General features: G+C 40.1%; 1 protein-coding gene across 3 annotated transcripts in view; it reads left to right on the forward strand.

The window, feature by feature from the left end:
- The window catches only part of Nsun4 (NOP2/Sun RNA methyltransferase 4), a 33810-nt gene extending 18397 nt beyond the window's left edge, over nt 1-15413 (forward strand). For all 3 annotated transcript variants that reach the window (XM_003462485.5, XM_063236400.1, XM_063236399.1), the window contains exon 6: nt 252-15413. In XM_003462485.5, the coding sequence (XP_003462533.1) occupies nt 252-528 (277 nt within the window). In that variant the 3' untranslated portion in view covers nt 529-15413. The remainder of the gene's footprint in view (nt 1-251) is intronic.
- The last annotated feature ends 6848 nt before the right edge of the window (nt 15414-22261 follow it).

Genomic DNA, 22261 nt, shown 5'->3' on the forward strand with positions numbered 1-22261 from the left:
GTTTATTCCGTAACTAGAGTCAGGATACAAAAGAAGCCTTCCTAGACTAGGAGAGTTCATGGAATAAGATTGGGTTGCTCTCTGCTTTGAGAATAAGTTTCAGGCAGTGTCATCATAGAAGGGACTTAAAGGGGTATCGAATTCACTTCCCCATTGTGTAGTAGACTGCCCTAGCTTTGTTTTTAACTCTTTGGTTGCTTCTACAACTGGGAAGCTCACTAGTCATTGCTTCTTTCTGTTTCTATTTTCAGGGCTGGACTTCTTGCCACCAGACCAGGAGGTCATGTTGTTTATTCCACCTGCTCACTCTCACACTTACAGAATGAGTATGTGGTGCAAGGCACCATTGAGCTTCTGGCCAACCAATACAGCATCAGGGTTCAGGTGGAAGACCTGTCTCACTTCCGAAAGCTTTTTATGGACACATTTTGTTTCTTTCAGTCCTGCCAGGTTGGCGAACTGGTATTGCCAAACCTGATGGCCAATTTTGGGCCTATGTACTTCTGCAAATTGCATAGGTTAACATAGCATTACCCTGTTCCTGAATTAGGAAGACAAAGGGTATATTCTGTTGGAGGTACCAGAAACCGAGACCATTAGCAGATAAACACTCTGGATACTGCCTCCAATTTCTTCCAGTTTTTCTGAAGACAGTTTAAGCAGTAAGAAGTAGGAGTTTGTATGTCCTGATGTCCAGTTGTGGAGCATCAGCAGGTTGCTAGCTCACTTATACTTCCACCCCATCTCCACAACTGTGCTAAAGTTTCATGCCCTTTTGAGGATTAGAAGGGGGAACCGGTGAGCAGGCCCACACTGTAAGCTGTAAACTTGGGAAGAAGCAGTTAGTCAATAAAATCGTTGAAGCTCCCTAGATCTGGGGCTATTGTTGGGAACTTCATGTCAGTCCAGGTACTGTTATAGTTCTGTTTGTTCCCAGTGGGAGCTGAAGCTCTAAGGTGCCTAACCCCAACACCTCAGCCTGGTTACAGGCGTCTGGTTATAAATCTCCTCTAATGCTTGAGGTAAGTTCCATTTAATTAGTTGACAGATCCAGCAAGCCTCCCTAGTTTCCCCATGTGGGTTATGATCTAAACTGAGGAGCAAGTGACTAAATATTTTAAGCTGATGCATAACTTCTTACTTGTTGAGAAAACTCTGCTGTGCTGAATAATTCTGGCTATTCCTTGTGCTATCAGTGGCACTGCTGTGGCTGGAGAAGCTGCTTCTGCTATAGGAATGTCATACTCTTTTTGTGGGTTCCTTCTTTGTTCCTTCATCTAGCAGCCAGCATTCCATGAGCTCCTGTAGGACAAGGAGCTAGGGAGCTGTTAGAATATTTGAGAACTCACCACCTTTTGCATTTGTACCTGGGAATCTTAGTGTTTTGTGGTACTAGAGATTCAACTAGGGCAGTTTTTGTGCTTGTTTCTAATTTTGGCCTGTCCCTTGACCCACTTCAAATCCCTCAACACTTCCCAGCATCACCGGGCTTTACTTCACACAATTTGTGTTTGAGGGTAACATTACATAATTTACTTACCATGTGATGGTTTTGTAGTTATGTTTTGGTAGCATTAGTCCAAAGAAGATAACCTTTATGGCACGGATATTACAACCTGCTTACAGTCGTTGAGTGTGGTGGCACATGTCTGTAATCCCAGAACTTGGGAGGTTGAAGCAGAAGTATCATCCCTAGTTCAAAGCCAGCCTGGACTACATAGTGAGTTCAAGGCCAGTCTGAACTATATTGCAAGACCCTGTCTCAAAAACAAAGCGAAACAAAACTGGCTGATGGTCACTGTGGATTTTGTTTTTTATTAAAATTTTTTTCCTGAAAAAACCCTGTGCAGACAGTGGTATATAATTTTAGGATTTCTGAATGTTTCTTGGCACTTCTTGCTTTTCTTATCCCTCTCCTCCTTTTTCTATTCCTTTTGTCCTTTATGCTTTTCCTGTTCTTTATTTTTATTTTTATTTTTTTTTTTACTGGAATCAAGCTTAGGACCTTGCACTTGCTAGGCAGGCACTGTGCCACTGAGCTGTATTTCTGGCCCTTTTCTGCTGATTCTTACTTGGCTCCTAAAGTATCAGTTAAGAAGATCTTTAGCTGAAGTTAAACCTTATTTTTTTCTTAGGATTTGCATTGTAGCTGAGGGCTTGGATAGTCTTCTAGACTCTAGATCAAGGGAAGGTAGGAAGACCTAGGGAGCTTTGCTGGTACTCTGAGTAGGACCCTAACCAGCCTCTATGCATATGGTTGCTTCCTGTTGTTTATTAATTATTAATTGGATTTTTTGAGACAGGTCTTGCTATGTAGTTCAGATTGGTTTTGAACTCACGTAGCCCAGGCTGGCCTCAAATTCTCAGCAATTCTCCTGCTGAGAATTCAGCCCTGAGTGTGGATTATTGCTGTGTGCATCCACCCCCCAAACCTGCCTGCTATTTATATTGTACATAGTATTTTCTAAGGCTGAGAGGACTCTGCTGTATGGGTTTCTGCCCTTAGCCTTTGGATATCCAGCCTAATGCTGATTGAATTCTAAAGAGTACTAATTGAAAAGGAAGCAATTTCCTACGCCTAGAGTTACAGTCTAATTGCAGACAGACAGACTGTGATAAAAAAAAAAGCAGATAACTACTTTGAAAAATAATTTGTCTCCTATAATTGAATGGTTACCTACTCTATATCCTGGTTATTCTAATACTAGCGATAAATCCTAGAGAAACTAATGTGTGTACACCAAGACACATGTAAACAATGTTTATAGCAGCTTTTTTCACAAAAGCAGAAAAGTCCAGAAATAATCCAAATGCTCATGAGCCACAGAATGGATGAATAAACTTGAATATTTACATAGTGGAGTATTACACAGTTGTCTAAACAAATGAACTATACTGATGCATAGTAATATGGATGAATTTCAGCAATAAAATATTAAGTGAGCCAGACATGGTGAGATGCACCTATAATCTTAGTACTTGAGAGACAGAGGTAGGAGGATCACTGTGAGTTTAAGACCTGCCTTTTTTTTGAGATAGGGACTCACTGTGTAGCCTAGACTGGCCTCAAACTTGCAGCAGTCCTCTTGCCTCAGCCTCCTGAGTTCTGGGATTATGGGCATGTACCACCATACCCAGCTATCATTGTGTTCTTTTTGTTTTGGTGGTGTTGGTTACTGGGGATTGAACTCACAACCTTGAACTTGCCAGGCAGACACTTAAGCTGCTGAGCTAAACACCTAGCCCTCACCATGTTCTTTTTGAAAGAAAACTTTTGTTATATACTGTGTAATCCATCAGTTTTATTATTGTTTTGTTTTGAGGCTACTGGAAAGTGAACTTAAGACCTTGCATTGAGCTGTATCCCTTAGCCATTTTTATTTTGAGTTAGGTTCTCACTAAATTGCCTAGGATGGACTCAAACTTGTGATCTTCCTGCCTCAGCTTCCCAGAGTAATGGAGTTTTAGGTGTCTGCCTTCATGTCTGAATTCAGTTATAAATGTACTGTTTTTTGAAGTTCTGTTTGTTTATTTTTTTGGTTAGTGCTAGAGAATAAATATCAGATTTTGTATACTCTAAGCAAGTACTCTAGCACTAAGCTACATTCCCAGCTCTGTTTAATAAGTTTTAGTAATTAATAGTGTACCTAGGATCACCATCACGATACAGAAGTTAATTCCATCTCCTTTGTGTTTCTTTGCACTTATTCCCTTCCGTTCCACATCCCAGGTAATCATTGTTTTTCTGTCACTATATTTTGCCTTTTCTAGAATTTCACGTTGTGGAAAATAAGTTGATTTACAACTGCATTGCTAAAACTTCCTATTTATCTTTGGGATACCTGAATGCCTAGTTTTTCACTTTTGGACAAAATAAGGGTATTGGGATTTATATCTCTTTAGAGTCTGACAGTCCTCTGGTAACCTCCAGGATCAATTTCCTTAATGATAGTTTGCAACTGGTGTAGTTAGTTATGAGTGTCTGGCTTGATTTCATGGTCAAGAGTAGCATGAAAACCTTCCTAGGAACTTCCGATTTGAGTTTTTCCCAAAACTAGGATTCTTCATGCAGGTCACAGTGATTGAACCAAAGGCCCCTTTGTTGTTTTTTATCCTCACAAAACCCTAGTAGATATTCCTTTTTAGACCCATTTTAATAAGGGAAGAAGCTTAGAGTACTTAGTCTTAGCTAAGTAATTTCTTTTACCCTATGGATCCAGCTGGAGGGCATCTTGGACCTTCCATTCTGGGACAGCAGTCAGATGGCCTCAACTGTGTGAATGACCTCTATCAAGACCAATCTAAATTGCTGACCCCAAAACTTTGAGCACATAAAATGGTGACTATTGTAAGATACTCAGTTTTGAGCACAAATCAGTCTAATGAAATTATTAGCATTTATCAGTAAGTACTGTAACTGACATGTTAAGGACTGGTAATGAACTAGAGGTAGAATGCATGCTCGACATACATGAGGCCTTTGGTTCCATCCCTAAAATCATCAGAGACAAGCCTCCCTAATCTGAGAGAGGTATTGATCTGTTTCTAAAGTTTGTTCTTAGGGTTGCCCCCCCCCCCCAATTTCCTCTCAGACTCCATGTCCCTTTCAGGTATAACCTGACAGATACTCTGAAGTAGGTCACATTGTCTTCTCTGTCTTGCACTCTTTTCCTTCTATTCTTGCTCAGGGAGCAAGTCTGCACCTCCACAAAGTCTTTCCAGATCCTGTAAAGCACACTGAGCTGTTCCATCCTCTATATAAATTATGAGTATAGCACATCCCATTGCTTTTTCTCCTTTACCCTATTCCCAGACTAGGAATGGTTCAGGGCAAGGCTAGTATTTATCTTTGATGCCCTAGGTCTTAAGTACCAATACGCATGCTTTATATAATCAATACATAGTTGAGTGCCTTTTATATGCTAGGTCTAATCCTAGATATTAGTGTAATCATGGGATGGCCAACCTAGAGGGCAAGATAGTTGCAAATAGATTATAGTTTTATAATTATAAATAAAAGTAATTGCAGTTAATTTCTCAAGTAGGTTGCAGCTGAGCAAAGTCCTGAGAAAAGAGTAGGGTATATGGCTGGGGAACTTTGTAACAGAAAAGTTAAAATTCAATAGTCTAATGCTCTGTTAAGGCAAGATGTGCTCACACAGTCAACCACATAGTTAGACCATTTAACTCAGCCTTGATTGACCATGTCACTGCAAACTTAGAGATAATCCAACCTGACTCAGTCTAACTGCATCCATCTGGACTGCATGCACTGTCTGACATATAAACATATTTTCAAGAATTGTGCAACCAAGACAAACTAGTCAAGGACATGCTTAGTTCCAACCACCACCTCAGCCCCAGCCCTCCCTATTTTCTCTTGCCTTATGGTAAACAACTCCTCTAACGTGCTCTGAACAAACCTGCCTGGCAACATACAATTTGATCCATCTAACCAATTATGTGATAACCCATTTTCAGCTTTTGTACTTCCTGCTTACAAAATGTGTTGAAGTTTCTGTTTCACTGTTAGTCAGAGCTAGTGATTCAAACTTGGTCCCACCAGCCCACTAGTGTAATAAATAGTTGCCTTGCAACTCCCAGTTGCAGAGGTCTTCCATTTGGTTTGATGGCAGATTTCCACAACAATTTAATCTGCCCTGGAGGAAGAATATTTTTTTGGCACCAGGGATCAAACTCATAACCTCAGGTTTGCCAGGCAGGTGCTTGTGCTACTGAGCTAAACTCTTGGCCCCTGAGGAAGAAAATTTTAAACCTGAAGATGCAGAGGAATCAAATTAGGTGGTAGAGTGAGTGTGGGGTTCTCTGACAGAGGGAACAGGTTGTATGAATGGGAAGCTCCTAAGGCAGGCATGCATTCCTGGACCTGGGCAAGGACCAGAAGACTACAACAAAGGTGGGAATGGTGAAATGCAAGGCTGGATAAGCCAACTACATAGGACCTTATAGGCTGCATAAAAAGAATGAGTATTTTATCTAGAGTAAATTGGAAGGTAGTGTGAGAGTTTTAAGCTGGAAAGCAAACTGATCAGGTTCCATGGGCCTCTCACTGGAATATGATTATCAATAGCATTTGCTGAGTGAGGAAATGAAATAGCTGCCTCAACATAAAATGCTTCTGAAGGTCAGTTCACTCCTTAAGGTCAGTCCTCACCTTAGAGAGCTGTTAAACTTAAGGATTTCAAAACATGAAGTAACATTTTAGGAGGCATATTGACAAACTTAGTTATAGCCTGAGGAGGGTGAATAGGATGGAGGGCAAACAGTGTCCCAAGAAGACAGAAGACCTGGGGAATTGGCAGTGTTATACATGAAAAGGACAGACTTAGGAAAGACAGATGCTGTTTCCAAATAGAACTATTTTTGTTGTGTTTTGAGACATGATTTTACTATGTTGTGCAGGCTGACCTTGGAATTTGCAATCCTCCTGCCTTAAAACACATTCTGAGTGTTGAGATAGAGGGCATACACTATTATGCCTGGCAAGATAGTAGAGTTTTTGAGATTGGGAGAGAAGATATGTTTTGAATGTCTGTAGGGGCAAAACTGGGGCCCGGAGAAGGCAGTTGTGAGTCAGATTGCAGGTCCATCTTTTCTTCGCACCTCACCTCACTTTTTTTTTTTTTTTTTAAAGACAGGGTTGGGGGCTGGGGATTTAGCTCAGTGGCATAAGCACCTGCCTTGCAAGCAGGCAGTCATGAGTTCGATCCCTGGTACTGATGAAAAGAAAAGAAAAAAAAAAGAAAGACAGAGTCTCAGTACTTCAGTCTCTCAGTGTAGTTCAGGCTGGCCTTAAACTCACTATGGTCTCAAACTCATGGTGACCCTCTTGCCTTAGTCTCCCAAGTGCTGGGCATGAGTCACCATGTCCAGCATAAAAATTTTTTAAAAGAGCTGCATCGTAACTCAGTGCCAAGGCCTTGTGTTTAATCCCTAGGACTGGAGGAAGAAGAGAAAGGAATATTATGAAACTTTTTGCCAGTTGCTATGGTCTCAGTGTGTTCCCCCACCTACCCAAGAGCATATGGGGAAACATAATCGCCTCAATGCAACAGTCATGGGAAATGGGGCCTAATGAGAAGCATTGGGGTTCCAGGGGCCCCACCCTTATGAATAGATCAATGCCTACTTAAAGGGTCCAAAAGATTCAAATTTGAAATCTTGCTTTCTCTCACAATAAAAACTGACTGACTGGCCAAATGTGGTTTATGCCCATAATCCCAGCACTTGGGAGGCTGGGGGAAGAGGACTGCTGTGAGTTCAAGGCCAGCCTGGGCTACAAAGTGAGTTTAAATCCAGCCTGAACTGCATAGCAAAACCCTGTCTCAAAAAGATGAGCAAAAACAAAAAAACTGACTCAAGATGCAGTAGAATATTTATTTATCTTTGGTACTGAGAATTGAACTGAGGACCTTGCACTTGTGCTGCTGAACTAAATCCCTGGCCCGTAATAGAATATTTTATAACACCTCCTACTGAGATAATAAATTAGATGATCATTTTAAGCTGAATGCGGTGACACGTGCCTATAATCTCTGCACTCTGGGAGATGGAGGCAGGAGAGTTGAGTGTTCAAGCCTAATCTGGGCAATTAAAGGATTTATGAAACCCTTATAAAAAGTGGGGTGGGATGGAGATGTAGCTCAGTGGGAAAAGGCCTGGGTTCAACTCCCACTAATACAAAGTCACCTTCAAAAGGAGACAGAGGGTTAGGAGTGTAGAGTTAGTGGCAGAGGATGTGCTTGGCATGCATGGGACCAGGATTTGCTCCCCAACACTGCAAAAAGAAAGGAGTCATAAGGTGAGAGGGTCACTGTGAGTTGAAAGCCAGCTCAAGTTACGTAGTGAGTTCAAGCCTAGGCTGAACAGCAAGACTGCCCCGTCACCCCCCAAAAGAGAAAGGAAACAATAGTGGTGTATGTCTGTAATCTCAGCACTTGGGAAGCTGAGGCAGGATGGGTCCCAAATTCAATGAAACTTGGACTGTGTAACAAAGTCAAGGCCATTCTGGACTATATAGTAAAACTCGTGAAAAAAAAAAAAAAAGACGTGTAGAGAGGAAGGGAGGGAAGAGCAAAGGAAGGGAGAGTAGATCAGAGTGTATTACACAATAAAGGTAAATATTATTGGACTTTACACACGGTAGACAAGTGTTCTACTGAGCTGTAGCCCAGTGTAGCTCAGTGTAGTGGTATACCCCTGCCCAGGAGAAAATACTACTATTTGAAGCATTTACTTCAGTGTATATATAGTGTTAGCCTTACATTCCTGTAATAAATACTGAGATAAACGAAGAAGGGGGAAGGTTTATTTTGGAGGTTTTAGTCCATAACCAGTTGGCCCATTAATTTGGACTTGTGGTGAGATATGTGGTGGAGCAGACTCTTCCAGGACTTGCAAATGAGGAAGAGGTTGTCCCCAAGGTCCTGTGTCTCCCTTCAAGAGCATGACTCCAGTGACCAAAGACTGCTCATATGCCACACATCGTAAAAGTTTTTGTTACCTCTCAAAATGCCACACTGGACACCAAGCCAACATAACATGGGCTTTGGAGAACATTCCAGATCCAAAATATAGCATGTATGTATATATATGTTTATTAGGCCTTAATTCAAAATATATTCTTATTGTGAATTGTGGTATTAATAAAAAGTATAAAAACTACTTTAAAATACATTGAATAAAACTGGGCATGATAGCACGGACCAGTTATCCCAGCACTTGGGAGGCTGAGGCAGGAGGATTGCCTAAAGTTTGAGGTCAGCCTGGGATATATAATAGGGTTTTTTTGGGGCGGGGGTGAGATAGGTTCTTGCTATGAAATTCACTCACTATGTAGCCCAGGCTGTCTTTGAATGCATTGCAATCCTGCAGTAGCCTCTCAATTGCTGGGGTTACAGATGCTGGGGTTACATATAAAACTACATAGTTTGAAACCAGTCAGCTACATAGTAAGACTTTGACTGAAGCCCAAAAAACTAATTATGGTGGTATGAAAAGAAATGAGAGCCTGTTTACTAAATATGCTGGACAGCTATTTGCATGGGTCCCAGAGGCCATTGCTGCCTAGTATTCAGCTTCTGGGTAGTACACTCCCATGAATGGGGCTGAACCTGGTGATTTGCTTCTGTGAACAGTATAGCAAGTGATAAGCTAGCACTTCTGTGATGAGGTTGAAAGACTGTCTTCTAGCTTCCTTACTGAGATTTTCTTTCTGGCAGTATGCTTGCTCTGCTGGAGCTCCTTGTAAAGATTTGAGGGGGCCTCCAGCGAACATCAAGGAATTTAGGCCCTGAGTCCCAAAACCCTCAAGGAACTGAATCATACCAGCAGCTGTGTGAGCTTGGAAAAGGGAATCTTTCTCCATTTGTACCTTGAGGTAACTAACTACAGCCCTAGTTGACATCTTTTGTATTTCATCAGTTTATTGATTCATTATTTTAAGTTGAGATGAATAAACTTAAAATTTACAAACTAAAGTTTATCAAGCAATATAAATTCTTTATCTCAAAATGTAATACTAGTGGAATATGATGGCACATGCTTGTAATCCCAGCACTCAGAAGGCTAAGGCAGGAAGAGCACCACAAGTTCAAGGCCACTTGGCCTACAAAGTGAGTTCAAGGCCAGGCTGAACTGCATAGTAAAACCCTATCTCAAAAAGGCCAAAAGATACTAATTCCATAGAAAACAATTTTTAATGCACAGACATTTGAAAAAAACTACACAAAACTGTATCAGCACCAAAAATGCAGCACAGAATTTTAAAATTTTGCAGTCTCTAGATTCCATAACAAGTGATGTTATTTTTAACATTTGGGTAGCTTCACAAAATAAAATTAACCTAAATAAATCACTTTCTTAACGCATTCTCTCAAGTCCTTTTATAGTTTGTTTTGTTTTTGTTTTTTGAGACAATCTTACTATGGTGGTCTTCCTGCCTTAGTCTCCCAACTGCTGAGATTTTAAGTGTTGCATCTGGGGCTGGGAGTTTAGCTCAGCGGCGTAAGCACCTGCCTTGCAAGCAGGCAGTCGTGAGTTCGATCCCTGGTACCGATAAAAACAAAAAAGACCAAAAAAAAAAAAAAATATATATATATATATATAAGTGTTGCATCTGGCATATACACCTCTACTCTTCAGCCTACCAGGATTCTAAACTCAGCACCAGTAACCAATTAAAGGAATGAAGTTTAAAAGGGAAGACGCTTATTTGTAGGAAAGAAAAATCAAAAGACAGTTGCCAATGGATTGTGTCCAGCTTCCTTTTATCAAGTGATAGGGATGCTTTCCCCTGGAGCTTGTCACAACCTGATGCGCTGTCTTAGGTTAGATCATAGACCCCAAGATCCTAACCTGGGCACTGTTGCCTACATGCACATTCCTAGATGGGCTTTATTTGATTTCCCCCTACTCATTTGTCCTTGTCAGGGACTATCTCTGGGCTTATAGGAGTAGGTTAGGAGCCTTACACATAAGGTCAAATTAATGATTAAGTAAGGGGATGTGTGTATATCTAGTGCAGTAATACAGTGACCCTAGAGCCCAACAGTAGAAAAAATTACACGCATAGGTGTATTTTTATATATTAAATAAATTTCATAAATAATAAGTAATGGTTTCTTTTTAATGGTTACCTTTTGTCTTCCTTGCATTTTGTTGGAGAGGTAAGGGTTGTTTGAATTAGTAAAGACACCCGGCTTCCTCCTGTTGTTTATCAGCTCTTTTCTTTATCCTTTTAATTGCCTCATCTAGCAAAGTTTTAACTCTTTCTAGTTAAGATTAGCCAGAAAGCCTAATGACATCTGTATTTTACTCTTTTTCTGCCTTCAGACTCCTTTCCCCTATATAGGGATCTGCTACCACTCATATGATGTTTTTTTGTTTTTTGTTTTTTTAGACAGGGTCTCACTATGTAGTCTAGGATTGTCTAAAACTCACTATGTAGCCCAGGCTGGCCTCAAATTCACAGTTATCTTTTAACTCTACTCCTAAGATTACAGCTATGCACCACTGTGCCCAGCTGTATTTCCCCAGCATTTGTTTTAGCTTAACAGCATGCAGACTATTTATCAATATTTCAGATTTTTCTTTTAAAAATTTAAATATAAAGAATGATTTCTAAAAATAAAATGTATAATTTGGACATGTCCTAAGCAAAAGTTTTAATCTCTTAACAATTAAAAAACAAGTTGCTGACAGTTTGTGTCAGATGTAAATCACTCCTCTATGCAGTCCTTACTCAGAGGTAGAGGGCACAGGCTTTATGAATACAAGAAACAGGGATTCCCTCAGATCTTTTTCGTTTTAGGGGATCAAATCCAGGTTCTTGTACATTCAAGCAAATGGTCTATCACTGAGCTATACCTCCAGCTCTTAACACATCTTGATTGCTGCCTAGTGAAAGACTCTAAAGCAAATAACCCTACTACACCAGGCCCAAATTCCCGTTCTACTGAAATTGTGAGATAGTAAATGGAATCTCTTGTTTTAAGCTGCTAAGTTTTGGGTAATTTGTTATATAATGACAGGGGGAAAAGTGTGCTGAGGTATTATACTCTGATGATTTTTAGTCTTTAGGAAGTAGACATTGTGGGTTTAACAACCAATAGTCTGGTTGAATAGTAGCATACTCTACCCCAGGGTGGGCTCTAACTGGTCTAACCCTATCGAGGTAAATCCATCCTGATAGCACAGTGATTGATTCATGAGATCAGAGAAAAACTCAGAACTTCTGTTCAAGGGTTGTGGGAAATAATGCTTTCTCCTGGATAAGGAGGAGGAAGCATGTGTGAAGCATGGCTGCTTGGCAGCCATGAGACTAATCAGCCAGAGGGTGAAGCTGAGGTACCCAGAGGAAGGCGAAAACCAAGATTATTGCAGAGAACCATTGCCAGTGCTCTGATCAAAGTCAGTCATTTTCATTGTGATCTTTTCCATTTTGGCCAGTTATCTTTATTATTTAAGCCATTTTGGGTTGGTTGGGTTTTTTGTTATTTAATCCTAAAAGCAAGTTAATTGATAGGGCAGTATTGGTCTATGATCCAGAATTCAATTTGCTTCAAAGAATTGAGAAGAATCATGGAGGACAGAGGGGTGCACACCTATAATCCCATCACTCAGGAAGTTGAGGCAGGTGGACTGCTGAAAGTTTGAGGCCAGCCTGTGCTAAAAGTGAATTCAAGAGCAGCCTGAAACATATAGCGTGACTCTGTTTTAGAAACCAAAAATATTGCTCTCTCCAGCTAGGTATTATAGCGCACACCTAAAATCCCAGAACTGTAGCATGCTGAAGCAGGAGTATTCCAAGTTTTTCCCCAGCTTGGAAAGTTTAGCAATTTAGCAAGACTTGGGTCAAAAATTTAAGGGTTGCAGATGTAGCAGTGTAAAGGCCCTGGGTTCAATCCCAATGTTATGGCTCCTATCTAGAGAGCACTCATAGGCTGGGCTTTTTGAAATTGGCTGAATCTAGGGTTTGTGTTTCTTCTTAGCATAGTTCTGAGTGTGGATAATGGAAAGACCCATCCCATGTGTATGTGGTACCAACCAAAGTGCTGGTAGCCTGGATGGAATAAGAGGGAAATGGAGGCTACTGCTAGTTGCCTCTTGTATGTTCTGCCATGGACTGTTTGTCCTCTGCAGTGCCCCTCTGGCATGCCACCCTGTCTTAGAGCCAGCCAACTATGTACTGAAATTTTTACAGACTGTGAACTGAAATAAGCCTTTCTTTCTTTAATTTTGGGTGCTAGGTGGCAAAGGTTCACATTGGACAAGTCATTACGTCCATCTGCATTAAACTGCAAAAAAAATAACATGTGATCAAGGTCTTACACAGGGCCAAGTTCAAGTTCTCTGGCCACCAGAAAATCCACATCTCAAAAAAGGATCTTCACCAAGTTTAATGCAGATGAGTTTGAAGGCAGGGTGACTGAGAACCTTATGCTGATGGCTGTAGATAGGGTAAAATACATCCTGAATTATGGTCTCCTGGACAAATCGGGGCCTTGCACACCTGAAGGCTTTTACTGTGCTGTTGCCTCCTTCAAATCAAGTTCATCAAATCTCCCCACCTAGAAAAAAAAATGATTGGAAATACAGTACAAATTGAGTCAGTGACCTAGATGATTTTCAGACAAGGATATAACTGACAGTATTTGCATCTTAATGGGATATTGAACCAGTGACCTCCAAGGTCTCTTGAGAACTGACACCAGCTAAAACTCATTGACTGAGGTCTTGTATGGGGTCCTAGGCATTTCACAAGATAGACAAGAGAGACACAGGTTGCCTGCAGTGCTGAGGATGGCACAGTGACCTTGGGGCTGCTGCCATATTCTGAGTCTCAGGTGTCAGCTGCTGCTGAGAAACTGTCCAGCGATGTCTAACGCTGCAGGTTGAGGGCAGCAGAAAGGAACCAAAGATGCACTGTCCCAAGCTTTTGGAGCCAGCTGTTTGGTCCTACACTGGTACCTTTCTACATCTGTCCTTCCTTTCTCTCCCTCCAACTAAGCCAGAAAAGCTTCTCGGGCGAACCTCTGCTAACTTCATTCATTTTACAACCCCACAGGGTATGTGTGTCTCTGGCTGCAGTTTACCAGGACATTGAGTTTTCTCCAATGACAAAATCAGAAGAGGTCAGCCTGATGATCTCAAGTTTTTGGGTTTTTTGTTTTTTCAATGCTGGGAATTGAATTCAGGGCTTCAGGAGTGCAGGACAAGCACTCTGTCACTGAGCTGCACTCCTATACTTGAGGAGGCTGTTTGGCCATGTCTGCCCTCTCTTTTTTTTTATTTTTTCTTTTTCCTTTTTATCGGTACCGGGGATCGAACTCACGACTGCCTGCTTACAAGGCAGGCACTTATGCCACTGAGCTAAATCCCCAGCCCCCTGCCCTTCTCTTTTAAAGGAAGACGAATCTCTCTGCTTTGGGAGACTCTGCTCTTGATATAGGGGCTTGTGGGCTCAGCACCTAACACATATAGCTTGGACCTTCTCTAGGGCTCCCTAGGGGAGTGTGCTGGCTTCCTCTAGTGTCTTTGATGACGTCTCTCTCTTTTTTTTTTTTTTGTCTTGCCTTTACTTCCAATTTAAGATTGCTTGCTTTTAATCTTTGAGGAATTTAATTTTTTTCCAATTATTTATTTTAAAAATATGTTTTTCTGTTATTCTACTTATTTATTTGTTTAGGTACTGGGAATCAAATTCATGACCTCGTGTTTGCCAGGCAAAACCGTGCCACTGAGCTATATCCCTGGCCCTTATTTGTTACTTTAATGGCAATAGTTAATACTATGCTTTGCCTGCCACTTGAAACCTGAGGCCTGTGAACACCATCTTGAGGATGAGTAAAAGTTTGCAAGGCAGTAATGTATTGCTGAGTGGGAATGGGAGAAAAATATAGAGAAACATCAGGCATTAGAGGTCAACAGAATAGTGTGTTTAAGGGCACAGAATAATACTAGAGCCTAAAATATTTAAAGAAGACTGCAAAGTGTGTCAGGGCCTTCTTTCATACTTGTGCTCATGCAAGCAGTCTCTCAGAGACTGAACAAGAGATGTATATTCCTCCAACTCTTAGAACCAGATGTGGTCATTTGCCAGAGCTGTGGGCTATGTCTCTTGGATGTCCCTGTTTGTGAAGAACATTGCCAACGCGTTGTTGCCAGCTTGGGAGGAATCCTTGGGGTCTACCACCTGCAGACTTGGCAGCTGAATATCCAGATTGTCGGTGTAACGACAGCAGAGTCATTGAAGACAGCTCCTTCAAACCTGTTTAACTTTCCTCAGGAGAGGCAGGAATCACACAGATCCCAGGGCTAAAGAGCTAGGGATTAAAGGCCAAATGAGAGACAGGAGACCTCTAGGGGTCCTTTGAGTTGTACTGAATTTCAGTGTCAGGCAACCTTGAAGGAAGGGATTCTGGGATGGGAGACAGGGATCACAGTCCCCTGAGGGGAATGCTAGGCAGGGAAGATTTATTTTAGCAGACACAGACATTGCATCTGTGTTCAACATTTTCTTTTCTGTTCAATATTTTGAATGTCAAAGAATACAAATTTGCTTTATAAAAGCCATTTGATTTTGCAAAATAATTCCTGAGATGAGTTCAGATAACATGGATTTTTAGGGCTTGATTTACACACAACCTATGAAGAATATGTTCTTTGTGAAATGTGCCATGAATGTGTGATAATATCTCAAAAGTGTTTTTTTGCATGTCTGATTTTCAGAAACTTGTTAGCCACCCACAGGATGTTTCCTGTGCTGTTTTAGATAGAGGAATTTATGGCAGGGCATAGAATCTGACTCAACACGCAATACTGATTTCAGCATATCAAAATGAAAAACATGCGGCTCTCATGATCAAAATAAAACTGTTTCTCTAATAAAATTGTCATTGCCATGGCTCATTTTTAGTCATACTATTATGTTTTTTTTTAATGATCTAGCCCTTGATACATGCCAGATTCTAGTCTAAGCATTTTATTAACATGAACTCATATTTTTTCATGGCACCCAAAGAAGTAATACAAAATATTTCCGTCTTATAGCTGAGGAAGCTAAGGAACAGAGGGTAAAATAACCCTTCCACTTCAAATAAATTGTAGAAAGAAGCAAACATAAAATTTCATGTACATGCAAAGAGAGCTTGGATTAAAACAGGATGAGGAAAATATTTAAGGTGTAGCTTGTAGCTCTCCAGACTGTTGACTGTAAACCTCAATTAACAATAGTAGAGTCTTGTCTGTGTCCATGGCAAATACAGAGGCAGTAGGGATTGAGTCTTGAGGGTACAAGTTTGACTCACAGTTGAGCTCCCCACAGGCTATGTAGTGCTGAACAAGTCACTGGTTATCTGTGGGTCTCAGTCACTCATTTGAGATATTGGTAGGTGTTAGGTGTTAGTTATTAGATCAGTTATTAGATCAGCATGATGTATTGCTTCATAATAAACCAACATTAAAATTAGTTGTTAAAACAACCATTCTTGCCAGGTGTGGTGGTGCACAGTCAAGATCAGACTGAATTACATAGTGAGACTCTGTCTCGAAAAAAGAAACAAAAACAACCATTATTCTCTCTTTCTCTCTCTCTCTCTCTCTCTCTCTCTCTCTCTCTCTCTCTCTCTCTATCTCTATCTATCTATCTATCTCTCCTCTCGACAGGGGCTTGCTACCACACATGTATCTACACTCAGATGGCTTTGCTCAGCTGGGTCTCTCATGTGGCTGAGTAGAGGTAGCTGGGTAGGTAGCCTGTAGGCCACATGGCTTGTCACCTACTGGCAACTGGCTTGGGCTTGGAAGGGTTTCAGGAGAGAGAAATAAATAAATAAGAACTCGGGGCTGGGGATTTAGCTCAGCAGCATAAGCACCTGCCTTGCAGGCTGTCGTGAATTTGATTCCCAGTAGCGATAAAAAAAAAAAAAAACTCACTAAGAGCTAGCACAGTGTTTTTCCCATTGCTCTTACTTAGTTAAAGCAAGTGATAAATGTTACAGTAGTGGAAAAATAGAATCTTTTTCTTGGGGAAGAAGCTACTGAATTACAGTACTTTGCAAAAAGCATATATCCAGGGAGTGGTGTATTGAGGTCATTTATGCAATCAATTTATCACAGGTGAACTCTCCCAAAACATATCAGGGGCTCCAGAAACTGCATCCAAAGACCTGGCAGTGTTTCCATAAATCATAAGCATCCAGGGGTGTGTGTGGTAAACACCTGTAATTCCAGTACTGTGGGAGAGTAAGGTAAAAACATCATTAAATTTGAACCTGGCCTGGGCAATTTAGTGACTTAATGAGACTTTGCTTTAAAATAAAATTTTAAACTGGGTATAGTGGTACACACCTGTAATCCTAGTACTCAGGAGGCTGAGACAAAAGAATTGTTTCAAGTTGGAGACCAGTTGGGCTACAAAGTGATCTCTAAGCCAGACTGAACTACATTCCAGACCCTGTCTCAAAAAGAATATATATATATATATATATATATATATATATATATATATATATGAGAGAGAGAGAGATTATATATATGTAATAAAATTTTTAAAAAGTGCTGGGCACCCAGAGGACTCAATTAGAAGGATCACCTCAAGTGGGAGCCTGTCTCAAAACAACAAAATATATACATATGTATACATTAACTTTGCCCAATATTGGGGTCTACCATGGCATCATCATACATTCACCCCACCCCCTCCTCTTGTCTAATGATTTCCAAGCTGGGTTGTTTAAATTCTAAGGCAGAGGATGCTATGAATTCAGCTCCCCTCTTGAATGTTTCTAATTAGAAACAATGTTGCTTAATAAGCCCTGGACTCCTACCCTCAGCCCTAAGCCAGGCATTGATTCCACCATGAGCCCCAGGAACTGACAGCATAAAGGTTGAGTAATCCTGGTGTCCTTACCCTCTTACCAGGGATCAGATGATACAGCTGGGGCCTTGAAGGCCTCAAATTTTAACCCAAGCTGGGTATGGCGGCACACTCTTCTAGTTCCAACACTCTGGAGGCTGAGGCAGGAGGGTTGTTGTGAGTTTGAGGCCAGTGTGGTCTACATAGTAAGTTCAAGTCTGACCTGCATTGCATAACAAGTTCTGCTAAAATATATATATATATATAAAATAAAAGTTTTAGCCAAGTGTGCGCAGCTCAGTGACTTAGCAAGACTGTGTCTCAAAATAAAAACTGCCAAGGATATTGCTCAGTGGGAAGGCCCTGGGTTTAATCCCTAGTGCTGAAAAAAAAAAATACATATATATATATATATATATATATATATATATAGAGAGAGAGAGAGAGAGAGAGAGAGAGTTTAAAAAGAGAAAAATATATATATATATATATATTCAAAGTTGAAGTGGTTATCAACTTATATGTTATCTTTTGTTGATATTAAAATATTAAAATTCAAAAAATAAAAAAGAGCTATGGATGTAACTCAGCAAAAAGGCCCTGGGTTCAAACCCTGGTACTGGGGAATAAAAGGTTGTAGCACCCTACAGATGGCAGAGCTTTTGAGTGTAATATCTTGTGCATATAGAGCTAGGAGTCCCTGTCTTATTCCATTTGTGCTGCTATAAACAAAATACCTGAGATTAGACCAAAGAGCATAACACTGGTTCCACAAACACATCTGTTAGTTTTCTATTGTGAACTTTGACTTAAGTGTAATAGTAAATGGCCATGTTTCTTGGTACCTTTCCCTGAGGGATACAAGAAGAAATCTTTGTGTTTACCCATTTGGTATAATACAAAGCATGATGTGTGCATGTGTGCAATAGTGTCAAATTAGGATTTTCACTGACATGATGCTTGGCTAACAGGTTTGGTGTATGTTTGCCTGAGCATCACAGAGGGTGTAATACACCCACCCTACTCTAGGATTTATGTAGGGCTTTTTTTGTACTGGGGATCAAACTCATGACCTCATACTTGCCAGCCAGGTATTTGTGCCACTGAGCCAGGCACTGTGCCAACCCTTAGGATTTGTTTTTTTAAAAGTTTTCTTTTGATTTTACTGGTAGAAATAGCCTAGTTAAGTACAATGGCACATGAAAAGCCAGATTTGCAAGTTTGGGAGGTGCTCAAAAGGGTTAGATTACTCATGCATGGATGATGAAGATGATCAGTTGTTGTAAAATGCATGTTTTCATACCAGAAGAGTGGTTTGGGTGGATGATGATGATGATGATGACTTTGATGTTGATTCTGTCTTTTTTTTTTTTTGTCTTTTTCCTTTTATTGGTACCAGGGATTGAACTCACGACTGCCTGCTTGCAAGGCAGGTGCTTATGCCGCTGAGCTAAATCCCCAGCCCCTGATGTTGGCTCTGTGAGCCAGAGTTCATGTGACAGTGACATGAAGCAAGAACTGACTGATAGAAACACAGGGAATGCAGATCCCCTTGATTCAGATAACAAATAAAACAATGTGAACACATATTTGATTAATCGAAATGTGAAATGGCCATGCTACTGAATGGAATGACTGCATGTTAGAATTAGGTCAGAAAATATAGTGAGCATGTTGGCAGGGGTAAAAGGTATTGGACAGAATGTCAGCACTGCCATTCAGTGTTAGAAGTTATAACAGATGAGGTACTATGAGATGCTGTGAAATATGCAAAGGCTGAAATGTGTACCAATAGCCATATTAAAAATGTATTTATTATAACACTTCACTAACTGAATTGAAAGCATTCATAGGTCTACTGTACTTGGCAGCGGTTTCTTATGGTGATCACAGAGTTATGGAAAAGCAGTGGATCAAAATATGGCATAAAAAATCACACCCTTGCAGATGAGAAGACTTAGTTTGCTTTTTTTATTTTTAATTTTTTTTAATATCGGTACCAGGGATTGAACTCATGACCGCACGCTTGCAAGGCAGGCGCTTATGCCGCTGAGCTAAATCCCCAGCCTAGTTTGCTTTTAATTTAGACATTTATCCTGGAATTCAGCCATTAGGTCCTTATTCATATAGTAATAAATCAAATGATGTCAACAGACTTTTCTCCCAAATTAATCAGAATGTGTCCTTTGACAATTGGCTTACCAGTTTCAAATTGATGCTCCATTTGCTAACAGAACACAAGTTGACTAGCACGGGAACTGTATGCAAGAACAAAACAGAAATGTCAAATGCAATGTTGCAATTTCAAAACAGAGATTATATAGTACAGTCTTTGGATCTCAAAAAGATTTCAATTGGTCTAGTATATGGCAAAGAAAAACAAACTGGTACCGCTGATGTCAACACTGCACCATGATGGAAATACTCATAGGGAAACCACAACAAAATGGAAGCCTGAGATGGAAAATTTCTACAGCAAAACCAAAGGCAGAGTACTTGTTGTAGATGAGTTATGTAGCAATTAAAATGTTACTTGAAACACAAAACACTGGCCAATGGTAGTGTTTTACTTGATCCTAAACATGTATGGCATAGTTTGATAGTTTACAAAGAAAATAACAAGGGCAAAATACTGTGGAGAAATTTTCTTAGAGGATTGGGACTGTAACTCATAAGAGATTATTTACAGCAGAGGAAAAACAAAATGTTTATGGCCAGAGAATTATGTAAAAAAAATTGTGGAGCACATTGGTGAACCGACAGGTGAACATGTATGTGCAGCATCCTAAAAACCTACTGTGACAACAGGAAAACCAAAAAAATGTCAGCTGTGTCCTACAAGAAAGGACAGGAAAATGAAACACACATGCCATCAGCATAAGTGATACTTGTATATGAAACATGCAATTTTCACGTATAAAGATTGCCTTGGGTGTGACAATTGAAACAAAAATTGTTTTTGTTGTATTTTTATTGTAGTTCACATAGGTTTTTATTTCTGATGTAATCTCTTAGGTTTTATAATTAAATACACAGATTATGTGAAAATGTTGGTTTATTCTAAATGTGTAATATACAGAATTTAATACTTTATTTTATTGATATTTTTATTCCTGTTATCTACACACTGTATAATATAATAAGAACATCTTGACAAAACAGCAAGACCAGTCAACTATATGTCCTAAAAAAAGGTCAGAAAAGCAAACTGCATGTGCTGTCCATATAAGCAATACGTGTCTACACAATGTGCTATTGTCATGTGTGAAGGCTGCCTTAGGTATGATAATTGAAGTAAAGATTACTTTTTTGTAGAGTGCTATTGGTATTTACAGGACTTTATTTTTGTTGTTCTTTTTTTTTTTTTTTTTTTTTTTGTCTTTTTCACTTTTTATCGGTACCAGGGATCGAACTCACTACCGCCTGCTTGCAAGGCAGGCACTTATGCCGCTGAACTAAATCCCCAGCCCCTTGTTGTTCTTTTTTAGACTTTGTATACCAAAAACTAGTCAATGTTGAAAATTTTGTTTTGTTTTGTTTTTGGTGCTGGGAATCAAACTTAGAACCTTATGCTTGCCAGGCAAGTGATGTGCCACTGAGCTAAATCCCCAGCCCCAATATTGAAAATTTTTGAAACACTCAATAAATATTACAAATGTAATTATTTTTGTAATAGTTTTTCCTGTTAAACACTCATTGTTTGATATAGTGACACTCATAAAATTAATAATTCATCAATAGAAATATTTTAAAGAATAAATGAGGGTTTGACACATCCATATTTATGGTTCTTTTATGACCAAAAAATGTGTCATGGTCTATGGGCTAGGTAATTTATCAAGAAGAGCAGATTTACTTCCTGATGTTCTAGAGACTGATGAGTCGAAGATCAAGGTGTCAACCCATTTGTTGTCTGATTACAGTTCACCGCTTTGCATGTGGCCCTTTGTTGCTATACGTGCACATGACAGAAGGAGAAAATACTATTTTTTCAGTACTGGGGATTAAATCCAGGGTCTTTTTGTTGCTTGGTTTTAGGCTACTGGATTCTCTTTGGAAGTGACTTCTGGTTCTTTCTGTCCTGAGCAAAGAATTGGTCAAGACAAAATGAATGGGAGCAACGTTTTATTATAGGTAGGAAGAGAAATAGGCTCTGAAAAGTGAGTTTGGGCCAAGTCAAAGTAGGAAAATAAGTGTAACCTACAGTGTGAGGGCAGCCCACCATGCAAGAGTGAACAAGAGGGCAAAACCTCAATGTGGACCATATTTTTTTGTATCGCCTGTGTCTTAGGGTGATGTCAGGTCAAGACCATCCTATGGAAAATCTGCTTGAGTTCTCCAGAGAAGTAAGGTGCCTGGTTTAGGGACCCGTTCTGTACAGGTATTCTGGGAATCTTGTCATGCCTATTTGGAAATCCATTTTAGCCATGCCCAATCTTCCCATTTCATTTGCACTGAACTAGATCCCGTACTCTTTCTCCCCTTCTTTTTTTGAGACAAGGTCTCTGCTGTGTAGTTTAGCCTAGCCTTGAACTCAAGTTGTAGCTCAAATTGGCCTTGAATGCCTTGACAGCAATCCTCCTGGGATTATAGGCATGCACAATCAAGCCCAGCTCCCAACCCCTTTTCACATTTTATTCTTGAGTTAGGATCTTGCCAAATCACTTAAATTGCCCAGGCTGAACTTCTTGTTTGTTTCTTCATGTGCTGTGGATTGAACCCAAGGATTATGCACATTGGGTAAGTAGTTCAAAATTGGACCTTACTTCTAGCTCTAGCACTTTTTTATATAGTGATGAATCCTGTTCATGAGGGTGGAGTCCTTATCTAATCACTTCCTCAAAAAGCCCCACCTGCTGGATGTGGTGGTGCAAGCCTGTA

This window comes from Cavia porcellus, unplaced genomic scaffold (genome assembly GCF_034190915.1).
Source record: "Cavia porcellus strain 051 isolate PalLab524CR breed Dunkin Hartley unplaced genomic scaffold, mCavPor4.1 scaffold_25, whole genome shotgun sequence".
Lineage (NCBI taxonomy): Eukaryota > Metazoa > Chordata > Mammalia > Rodentia > Caviidae > Cavia > Cavia porcellus.